Raw genomic sequence first — 12,542 nt, forward strand, 5'->3', positions numbered from 1 at the left:
ATCTAAACTTTTAGGCTAACGTTAACTAACTTTGAGGTAAGGTTAGGTTGATTAGACTTTAGCTGTAAAGTTTAGGCTTTAGGCTTTTAATCTTATGTGTTGATTAGAGGTTTTGTAAAGGTTTTGCTGGCAATGTTTCAATGTGAATGGAAGTAAACTAAATTATCTTAAAAGTAATTAACTTAAAAGTATTCACTGGACGGTTAATTCATAGTTTTCACGTGACGGAATGCCCACCTGGAGGGCAAATTGGGGTTTTATAATGCCATTTATGCCTAGTATTAACATGAATGTCACGCAACCGCTTAATTCGCAGGTAATGTAACGTTAACTTAACTGTTAACGTTAAGTTTCAAGTAAGTTGAATCACCGTTTTATACTATGTGCTCTTTTAATTTAAGCATCCAGCCGCACACACACCGCACACACACACACACACACACACATACGTTACACACAGATTAATAACCTTAAGTTACTTAAAAAAATTATATATTCCTGGACAGGCTGCTTTTTTTTTCTTTTTCTTTTTTTACAAGTGAATGAACGATTTATTTGTCCAAAGGACAAGTAACTTACAAGACCAGGGTTAATGCCAAGCCCTGGTTTATAGATTTTTATAATTGTATTATAATAGCTTCAGAAGACCTTTCTCAATGCTGCTATTGTCATACAATTGAAAGTATTATATTCCTACTTCCATAGTATGGCAAATTAGTACAAATTAGAAAAGTTTAGCAGGTAAAGAATTTTGATGCACGTTATCTTATTTTCCCCTCAATGATAGAAGTTTTCATTTTCAGGTGTAGCTAATCCTTTACAATGTGTTATTGAACCTTTCCATTGTATAACATTTGTAAACTACATTTTAATCTTGTGTGGTTTAATATTTATAGTACTCAAAGCACAGCCTAAATAACTTAAGGGTTAACATTTATGGAGTAGTCACACTGTTATTATTAAATGTTTATGAAATAATAAATCACCATTAGTAACATCAGTCAATCTGTTCACTTTCCAGATGGGGCATGAAGAGACTGGACCACAGCACGAAGAGACTGGACCACAGACTGGACCACAGTGCTAGTTTGGCACCCCCACACTACTTATATTTAAGGGTTAGTTCACCCAAAAATGTATATTCTGTCAGTAATTATACACCCTAATGTTGTTCCAACCCCTTAAAGGATTAGTTCACCCCAAAATGAAAATTTCCGAATAATTTTCTCACCCCAATGCCATCCAAGATATCCATGTCTTTCTTTCCTCAGTGGGAGAGAAATTATGTTTTTTGAGGAAAACATTTCTGGATTTTTCTTCTAACAACGGACTTCATTGGTGACCATTGTTTTTAAGTAAAAAATCAATGCCGTTTCAAAAGTCTTTGAAGTGTTTAAACGGGCTGTACGCGATCACAGCTGAAGAAGAGGTTGTTATCTAGCGAAACGATAGGTCATTTTAATTTTTTTTTTATAATTTATAGACTTTTTACCTTCAATAGTTCGGATTGAGCTGATCAACAAACGGACAGGGAACTATGTCATCACGTTGAAAGGTCACGCCGGCAATACTATTTGAACTACTATTCATATTCATCAGAATGTTATTCATATTAGGGCTGAACGATATTCTGTTTTAACATTGACATCGCGATGTGCGAATGAGCGATAGTCACATCGCTGGAACATGCGATGTGAAGGGTAACGTTAGTAGCACACAGTAAACACGAGATTGTTGTATGGTTTTTTGCTGGGGTGACATACGCGTTCCGCGTGCCTGCACAGTGATTGGTTCATCTCTCCGCGCTCACCGCTCACAGCCAACATTCACTGGCAATCCTATAGCTAAAAATGCGCTACGAAGAGGATCCGTCGCAAAAAAGTCAAAATCAGCTATTTGGGACTAGCCTATTTCGTCTACAAAAAGAGGTAGGCTACTTTGCTGGAGTGTTATAAAGTTGTGGATGGTTGTCTTTTTTTTTAAAAGTCGTTTATTTTTCGTGTTCGCATTTATGAGGAAAAAACAATGTTACGTGACATTATGGACGCAACCGTTATGAAAGCGGCACTAAAAGACTGCTAAAAGTATGTCAATCATCATTAGAAACTTTCACAGAGACCTCAAACAGAAAGCACAAAGCCTTTCTTTAAAACAAATTTCGTTTTGTATTAATTGTATCTTAATTTTAATCAGTATTTCATTATCAAATTTCCTGGATTTAATAAATAGCCTAAAAATTAAATATAGCAGCCAGCGCCTGAACTGGAGATTAAGCTATCATCCATGAACCGAAACTCAGCATAAAAGGTAGCCTACTCGCCTCACACACCTAAAAATAATAATAATAATAATAAAAAAATTGAAATATAACTATTATCTACAGAGATCTCTACTTTTAAACAGAACCATAAAAAAAAAAAAATCTGTATGAAAAGTGCATTTCTCCCGATCACTGCTGCGAAGATCGCGAGTCAGTATATTGTCAACTTCATCTTTACAGAAAACACTTGTTTATTACTAAACAATTAAAATGTCTCATTGCAATATTTTACATATTATTAATCATTACTTTTGCTGGTTCTAGGTGCCGTTTACATGAACCACTGAATCAGCCCAGAAAACATCATTTTTCGGGTCCTAGAACCTGAAGAACGTTAGGTCCTGTGTAGAACGTTCACCGAATTCTGAGAGAAATATGTTTCTGGAATAAAATATTAAGTGGCCTTTTTGTTACTTGTAATGAAGCTTGCTTATTAGTGAAATTATTAATAACATGGAATGGTAATTATTGACTTTAGACTGGATTGATGGCTCGCAATATCGCAATATATATCGTTGGGAAAAAAATATCGCAATGTAATTTTTTTTCCAATATCGTGCAGCCCTAATTCATATACTATTCATATTCACTGAATACTATTACTATATATATAATAGCAAACAATACTATTTGAACTATCCTCCTACGTACGGTCGCATTGTAAACAGTGGGGCGGTACTTCTGCCGGCGCTGTTGTGACCTTTCAACGTGATGGCGTAGTTCCCTGTCCATTTGTTGATCAGCTCAATCCGAACTATTGAAGGTAAAAAGTCTATAAAAAAAAAAAAACTATCTTTTCGCTAGATAACAATCTCTTCTTCAGCTGTGATCGCGTACAGCCCGTTTAAACACTTCAAAGGCTTTTGAAACTGCATTGATTTGGACTTTAATACGATGGTGACCAATGAAGTCCATTGTTAGAAGAAAAATCCAGAAATGTTTTCCTCAAAAAACATAATTTCTCACCCACTGAGGAAAGAAAAACATGGATATCTTGGATGGCATTGGGGTGAGTAAAGTAGTAGGAAATTTTCATTTTAGGGTGAACTAATTCTTTAAAGGATAATTCCGGTATTTAGCACTTTGAGTCTATTTTCTGGTTTGTTTTGGATGAACTAGAGCGGTGGACGAATGGGTCCCGTCTCGACTCTTGACTCGTTTAGAGTCGCCTTTGACCGCTTCAGAGTGGCTGGCTACAGGCATACACTAACATGTCCTTAAAACAACCCTTAACGTTCGTTTTCAAAACTGTGCAACTCACCGAGTGGTTAGTGGTGTTCGTTGATGATTAATAACAAATATATTGGCACAATGTATGATTTCAATCCGTGTTATTTGCTATAGTGGAACTATTTTTTCAGATACCTCACAACCGCGTATAAACTTCCGCTCGATATTTGAGTCTGAAGCGCAGTAATATCAACAAGCAATGAGTCCTCCCAACAGAAATCAATGGGATTTTACAAAATGCCAAATAAAACACGACAGAAACTTGTTTTGGAACATCAATGAACACCACTAACCACTCGGTGAGTTGCACAGTTTTGAAAACGAACGTTAATGGTTGTTTTAAGGACATGATTGTGCATGCCGGTAGCTAGCCACTCTGAAGCCGTCAAAGGCGACTCTAAACGAGTCAAGAGTCGAGACAGGACCCATCGTCCACTGCTCTAGTTCATCCAAAACAAACCAGAAAAGAGACTCCAAGTGCTAAATACCGGAATTATCCTTTAAGACTTCCGTTAATCTTCAGAACGTTAATCTTCAGTGCTGATACTGCTGGTATTACGATTTTTTTTAAGAATTGCGATTTGATATTGCGATTTTTATTAAATTTTTTACCCCTAGACCATCAGAAAATGTTAAATCATACACTTAAATACAGACTGTATAGGCTAAATGATGTATAAGATGAGTCATATTTACAAAAACAATTCACCACATCTTTCTGACTTATTTCAGAAGCATCATACAGTTAGTACTACATTCTCTTTAATAAATGATTCAATAACAAATACATTTAATACATAAATACAACATTTTGTAACAGTCACTTGTCCCCATCTTGTGGCGAAACAATATAATCGATAAATGCTTTATTTTAAGGGGCCAATCACACCTAACGCATTTTTGGAAGTGAGAGGCGCCTTTTTTCAATTGATTTCCTATGGCAGTGCACGTTCTGTGCGCTGTTTATGCGCCCCAGGCGCCTCGCGTTTAACCGCCGGCTGCGGCTCATGTTTTTGGAGTTGAAAAAAAAATCAACTCGAATCGAATGAATGGAGAGGCGGGTCTTCCGTTGTAGTGAACGCCAGAGAGTGTGATGATGGAGGATAAACTTGTCGTGCTCTCGCGGGTTACCAGGAGCTTAACAACTTCATGAATCGTAACTACCACAATGAACTTTTATCCAAGTACTTCTATGATAATTTGAACTATTGTATCACAGAAATAATGATACTATGAGGTTGAAACTATGATTTTGTCAAAGGTTTAATAGACAGACGAAATGGTAGCAGATCGTGTGGGCATTTGAATCGAGATCACATTTTTTTAAAGATGAATCGTGCAGCTCTATTGTCTTATCTCTCTCCCAGTATATGAGTAGCGCGAGGGCTTTTCAATGCATTCAATCTCAGGTCGCTTTTAGTAGAGGAGTGAGCCAGCTCTCAGATTTCATCAAAAATATCTTCATTTGTGTTCTGAAAATGAACAGGAGTCTTATGGGGTTAGAATAACATGAGGGAGAGTGATTACTGACAATTTTTTTTGGTGAACTAACCCTTAAACACCGTTTTCATTTCATTTAGGCCTAAATGTTTATATGAAAATATTTGTTGTTGTTTTTTAAGCTATAATGTAGCGTTTAAAATGTATGATAATCATATGAAATTTTCTACTTTTTGATGTGCTGTAAAAGTGTGCGCTTATAATTCACATGGTTGTGTTAATAAAAAAATAAAGTTGGAGGAATGGTGCAGAATTTTTTTTCTAACCTTAGAATAACATTTTAACTTGAAAGAAAGTGGACATTTTAATGTTCTTTGAATGTTGTATTGTCAATAACATTTTGGGGGAAAGAACGTTGCAGGAACGTTATGCTTACCTTAAGATGATGTTCCGGCAACGTTATGCTTATGTTCCAGCAATGTTATGCTAACCTTAAGATAATGTTGCATGAACGTTATGCTAACCTTAAGATAACATTCCATGAACGTTATGCTAACCTTAAGAATGTTTCAGCAATGTTGTGCTAATGTTCTGGCAACGTTATGCTAATGTTCCAGCAACGTTATGGCAATGTTATGCTAACCTTAAGATAACATTCCATGAACGTTATGCTAACCTTTATGAATGTTCCAGCAATGTTGTGCTAACGTTCCGACAATGTTATGCTAACCTTAAGATAACGTTCCAGCAACGTTATGCAAACCTTAAGATAATGTTCCATGAACATTATGCTAACCTTAAGATAACATTCCATGAACGTTATGCTAACCTTACGATAACGTTCCAGCAACGTTATGCAAACCTTAAGATAACGTTCCATAAACATTATGCTAACCTAAAGATAACATTCCATGAACGTTATGCTAACCTTAAGAATGTTCCAGTAACGTTATGCTAACCTTAAGATAATGTTCCAGCAACGTTATGCAAACCTTAAGATAACGTTCCATAAACATTATGCTAACCTTAAGATAACATTCCATGAACGTTATGCTAACCTAAAGAATGTTCCAGCAATGTTGTGCTAACGTTCCAGCAACGTTATGCTAACCTTAAGATAATGTTCCAGCAACGTTATGCTAACCTTAAGATAATGTTCCAGCAATGTTGTGCTAACGTTTCAGCAACGTTATGCAAATCTTAAGATAACGTTCCATTAACATTATGCTAACCTTAAGATAACATTCCATGAACGTAATGCTAACCTTAAGAATGTTCCAGCAATGTTGTGCTAACGTTCTAGCAATGTTAAGCTAACCTTAAGATAATGTTCCAGCAACGTTATGCTAACCTTAAGATAACGTTCCAGCAGTGTTATGCAAACCTTAAGACAATGTTCCAGCAACGTTATGCTAACGTTCCAGCAACGTTATGCTAACCTTAAGATAACGTTCCAGCAACATTATGCTAACGTTCCAGCAATGTTTTTCTAACATTAAAATACCATTCCAGCAACGTTTAGCAAACTGGACATTTCAACATTTTTAGAACATAATGTTCCAGCAACGTTATGCTAACCTTAAGATAACGTTCCAGCAACGTTATGCAAACCTTAAGACAATGTTCCAGCAACGTTATGCTAACGTTCCAGCAACGTTATGCTAACCTTAAGATAACGTTCCAGCAACATTATGCTAACGTTCCAGCAATGTTTTTCTAACATTAAAATACCATTCTAGCAACGTTTAGCAAACTGGACATTTCAACATTTTTAGAACATAATGTTCCAGCAACGTTATGCTAACCTTAAGATGACGTTCCAGCAACGTTATGCAAACCTTAAGACAATGTTCCAACAACGTCATGCTAACGTTCCAGCAACGTCATGCTAACGTTCCAGCAACGTTATGCTAACCTTAAGATAACGTTCCAGCAACATTATGCTAACGTTCCAGCAACGTTTTTCTAACATTAAAATACCATTCCAGCAACGTTTAGCAAACTGGACATTTCAACATTTTTAGAACATTTCAAATCAACGTTCCCACAACGTTCTTAGAACATATTTTTGTTAGCTGGGTCCACGGCCACTTCATCCAACGCTCTTGATGTCCTTAAATCTTCCTGTTACGACTCAGAGTGGAGTGTGAATTGAAATCGCTTCAGACGATTCAGTGCGTGCAGGAACTGAACAGTCCATTCAAACTGATTCGCGAACCGATTTAGACAGATCTGCCAACTTGTTTGATGAAGTCTTTGAACAGAATCGACTCAAAGGAGTGATTCATTTGTGAATTGAGCATCGCTCAAGCCCAGAAAAAAGATACATCGCACTTACGCATTTAACAACACATATTGCATTAAAATAAAGTAACGAGAGGAACGTCGCCCAACGTAACGAAGTAAAAGTACAGTTTTTTCATTAGAAATGTACTCGAGTAAAAGTAATAAGTACCCACATTCAAATCTACTCTTAAAAGTACAATTTTTCCAAAAAACTACTCAAGTAAATGTAACGAAGTAAATGTACTTCGTTACTACCCACCTCTGTTAATCCCTAATTTATTTGATCAGACCTCTCACTTATTGTTCGCTTTTGCCCTTCTTAAAAAACATTCAAATGATCTTACCTGGACTTCCTAATAGACTAATACAATAATAGACTTTACCATTATTCATTTTAACCCTTTCGCACGTACGATCACACCGGTGTGACCAGTCTTGGCTGGTCCCTGGAGCGTATTATCACAGTGTGATTAGAACAGTCGGTGCATCATGTGATCAACTGCTAAATTAAAATTTAAAACGTGCTTTTGCACATTGGGTGACGCTGAGCCAGAGAAGGACGTGCTCAATGCTGTCATATATCACAACTATTCAGTGTTTTGAATCACATAATGTTTATTTTAGGTTTCAGACATTTACAATCACATAAGTACTAGCAAACCAATGAATTTGAGTTTGTAAAATACACACTGATGTCTATGGAAGCGACAATAATAATCTTTTCCATTATAATTAGACGACACGTTTTATTCAGATACACATTGTGTAAGTAGCTGTAAAGTTTACCCTATTCTTTTCCCAGTTCACCGGCCACTTACTTTCATGTATTTCGTGAGAAGTGGAGGCATTGACGTGTTGTAAATCCAACAGATCTGATTCTCTGAACTGTGGCACAAACTTAGGCTACATGGCGGCGCCCATCATACAGCATCCAGCTCAGCTAACGCGATCGTTATAAAGGTGTTTAAACAACAAAACACATCCACTTGCACATATTTGACAATCGGAATATCAGATATTTAATGCTATAGCTAATAAATTTGTGAATATTTTGAATAAAAAAGGAAAAATTACATAAAAGCAGATCATCATTCATTTAGCGCTGTTGTGGTTGTGGTGTGTCACATGACAAGCAATGACGCATCACCATGGAAACAATAAAGTTAGTCAGTTAGAATATTTTAAACTTACGTGTGAGTAATGACTGCGTGAAAAGGTTAATTACACTAATGTCTAATTAAAACATCTACAAATGTATAAAAATAATCAGAGAGCAAGTAAAATCCACAGACACTTGTTCAATGGTTCACAGTGACTCCTCATGATTCATGGGTTGACAGAGATCATCGCCCCCAGCGGTGAACCAATGAAAGTGTTTCGAAACGTTTCGAAACAGTTATGACGTAATGAAGCCTCGTTTACTGAAAGCACGTGACTCTGGCAGATTGATACACGCTCTGCACCATTGATTCGGAACCAGTGATCCGGGAGCCCACTGTTGCTTTTGTCGGAACAAAAGATTTGTAAAGGTTTCAAAGCTTCATGAAGCAGTGTTTTGAAATTGCTATCACTACCCACCACTACAGGAAGTAGAATAAATAAATATTTATCTTGAATAAAACTTTAGATGTGTTATGATCAATCATGTTGTAACATTTCCACGGGAGGCGAGGGTAGATGAACCCAAGTGCAGTTTTATTTAAATACTAACAAAATACCAACTAAACAAAAACTTGACATGACTTCTTAAACTTAAAACGAACTCACCAACAGCAGTTACACTGACAATACCTGACAAGAGACAATGGAAACATGAGGGCTATTTATACACAAAGACTTCTGTAATCCATCAAACATATTGATTTCTTCTTAAGTTTGTACTTTCTCTGTCATAATGGATAATATTGGATTCACTGCTAAACTGATCTGATCTGAACTGAGAGAGTGAAGAGAGTGTCATTGTTCTCTATAGGTTGAGTGATTGTGGAGTCACAGATGAAGGTTGTTCTGCTCTGGCTTCAGCTCTGAGATCAAACCCCTCACACCTGAGACAACTGGATCTGACTGTGAATGAACTAGGAAATTCAGTGAATCTGCTCTCTGCTGTACTGGAGGATCCTCGCTGTAAACTGGAGATACTGAAGTAAGTTCATTTCTCTGATAGTCACACATGACATTCATTGACATTCATGTCTTTGTCCATCACATCACATGACCTGCTGCTTCTGTTTTTGACCCAACAACCATTGACTCATTCTTCAGTTGCTTCTGGTAGATGATTGATACTCCTTTACCTGGCCCTCTTTTTTAAGGGTTAATTCATCTTATTTTTGTATGTATGTTGTTAATATTTCTCCTTGTTTCCTCACTCAAATAATTGTTTCTCCATGATAAACAAGTACACTAAGTTTTGAAAACAAGTACACTTGTGACACCACAACTGTGAGGTAGCTGTAATTTTCTTTTCTTTTTTATTGATTAAAATTAATTATAATGAATTGGTTTATTTCAGTCATTGTTTAGATGATCATAGTTTTTAAATATAGTAATTTATATTTTTCTGGAACAAGGATAAAACAATAAAATCTAAACATAAAGAGCAGGTTGCAAATATAAATTATAAAGGTGTGGTAGAAAGCTTCCAAGACAGTTTTAATAGGACCTTCCTATATAACAAAAAGAAAAGGGTTTAATAAAAACCAACCTCTAGCACATAAAACGCAGGTTACCTGCTTTAAGCATGACGGAGCGAAAATCACCGTTAGCGCGTTCGCCAGCGCGCTCCAAAAGTGTGATAAGATTTGCGTGATAAAATGTATAACTCATTTGAATTCTATTGAGAATGTAGTAAAACGCTGTGGAGGACGTTAAACATAATCTAAAAACAGCCACTAAAAAGACTGATGAAACAAGGAGAAGACATCCTCCTGCAAGCTTTTTAAATTTCTCATTTCCACCTTTACTATAATTTATGAAGTTCTATTGTTTTTATTGTGGTAAGCTACATTTTAACTAACTTGTTGTAGATTTTATAATAAATAATCTGTTAAGGGAATAGACTTTTTTTAAAAATAAAGAAAAAGTTCTTTGTGAGCCATCAATGGTCTACCTGTAATTATATCCTTATTGTAACAAATGCTATATTAAACAATTACAATAACTACTTTTTCATAAGGCCAAGTACAAGTTAGAATCAAGAGCTTTAAAGTATGGACCTTCTTGAATTATTGACTAAACAATTGGTTTTCCTCGTGTAAAATGTTGACTGCTAATATGACAGATATGCCTATTGGGAAAATAAAAGATAATCCAATTAATGACAGGAAACTAACATTTAAAAAAAAAAATGAAGCAAATTTAGAAAATTTTAAGCAATGATAATTTGACTTCCCATGGCACTTTGTAAACAAGTGATTGTTATCAACCAACTTTGCATGTGTGGGCCTTTTTGCAAAAATAAAGCAAAAAACAAATAAATAAACCTCACGAGGTAGCATTTCCTGGTACCCCGTTAAATGGTTCACACTTTAACCCCCCAATGTTCAAACCCAAACTACAGCCTTGCAACCAAGGGAGACAACCAGTTCCTCCATCTCAAACAGAAGTGAACAAAATAGAGTAAATCACCTTTTGAAGGTAACTTGATGCTTCAAATAAAGATTGTATCAATTACATTGTTACACCAGTAGGTGGAGACAAGAGACTGTTAAAAAATTTACTTCTCATTGAATTATTCATTCAAAAGATTTGTTCAAAAACGCTGATTCATCTTGTAATGAAACATGTGACATCTTTATAATTGAGTCCTTGAATCATGTATTCAAACCGATTATAAAAAAGTGTTTTGTAAATAGACTGCAGCAACTAGCTTAATGCCAGAATCTCTAGTAAATTACTTCTCTTTTTTTTTTAGTTGTCTATTCAGAATTGTGGGAGAATTGTAATCACAATGTTTTATTTTTTTATTTTTTTATTGTGATTGTCAGTTTCCAGAATCTTGCAGCTCAATGAGTAAAAACAGCATCAACAGTTTCATGTGATTAAACAGGTTGTGAGAAGGAGAAGGAGAACAACTCATAAATAGGATAGGCTACTCTTTAAATTCTGGAGGGGCATGCCCCCGAATCCCTCTAGCAAGATCACTTTTGGGACCTCTGTATTTATAAAAACCCTGCATACGGCCCTGCTGGTAACATCTTCAAAACAAAGAGTTCCCTTTCGAGAACGGTCACTTCGTATTGTGTAGCTAATACACAGTGGGGAAACTCCTTTCCTCGAGAAATATTGAAGCCTTTATTTAACCCTCTGAGGTCTGAGCTGTTTTCTGGGCCCTGGAGGTGTTCTGACATGCTCTGACATTTGTGGTTATTTCTGTTACTTGTGACATTTTCATGGCTAAAGTCTAATTACACTGTATTCAGCACAAACTCTGCTACAATAATATATCAGCAGCATGTATGTAAAAGTTTGTAGTTTTGAGATAATGACATTTATGCGTGGTTTGTGAAAATACAAAAATAAATTCTCACTGAAATAAGGTCATGAAACCCATACTGATTATTTCTTCACAAGACTTTTGAAAATTGTATCACGTAGCCTAGAATATTTGCTCTAAAACTATGTGAGAATCACCCTGACTGCTCATTCAGAGAAGACAATATATTGATTTAAAAATTTTACGACGTGTTTTGTGTTAGAAAGCAATATGCGAAGGGGCGGATCACCTCATTAATATGAAAGCTTTCCACACCTGAGAAAGACAAAGAACCTCCCTAATGGCCCTATTAGGAGCTTATCAGGGCCCATCATTCTGACCAACCTTGCACAAAGAATGAGGAGATTTAAAAAAGAATGGCTTTTAAAATTGTTTGGATTTATTTACAACACAACATAATCCAAAGATACACAACAAAAAAGCACTTATTGAAGAAAGAGACCTTTGTGCCATTCCTAAAAACATTGTACATACCTTTCATTTTCTAAGGTGTTTGATTTTCACTTTACCATGTTCATGTACAGAGACATGTACTGTGAATGTTGAAGTCAGCAGGACTCAGTGGCATCTGGGCCCTGAAAAAAAAAAGTGAACATACTGATATCAAGAGAAAGGCCTGCACGATTTTGGGAATACATTTTAGATTTTTCTTGTTAAAATTGCTTTTTAAAATTCACAGAATACACACACACACTCACACAAATGTTTCCAACAATAATGAACACCAGGTTTGTTGTGCCTTGTAGGTATAGGCTATGCGCAGTGCTGCAT

At 35.9% G+C, this 12,542-nt stretch overlaps 1 protein-coding gene across 3 annotated transcripts in view; it reads left to right on the forward strand.

Moving 5' to 3' along the window:
• Positions 1 to 12,542, forward strand: part of LOC307153980 (NACHT, LRR and PYD domains-containing protein 3-like) — a 96,249-nt gene that overhangs the window by 44,432 nt on the left and 39,275 nt on the right. For all 3 annotated transcript variants that reach the window (XM_079863833.1, XM_079863834.1, XM_079863835.1), the window contains one exon: positions 9,249 to 9,419. In XM_079863833.1, the coding sequence (XP_079719959.1) occupies positions 9,249 to 9,419 (171 nt within the window). The remainder of the gene's footprint in view (positions 1 to 9,248; positions 9,420 to 12,542) is intronic.

This window comes from Squalius cephalus (assembly GCF_949319135.1).
Source record: "Squalius cephalus genome assembly, chromosome: 25".
In the NCBI taxonomy this organism is placed as follows: Eukaryota; Metazoa; Chordata; class Actinopteri; order Cypriniformes; family Leuciscidae; genus Squalius; species Squalius cephalus.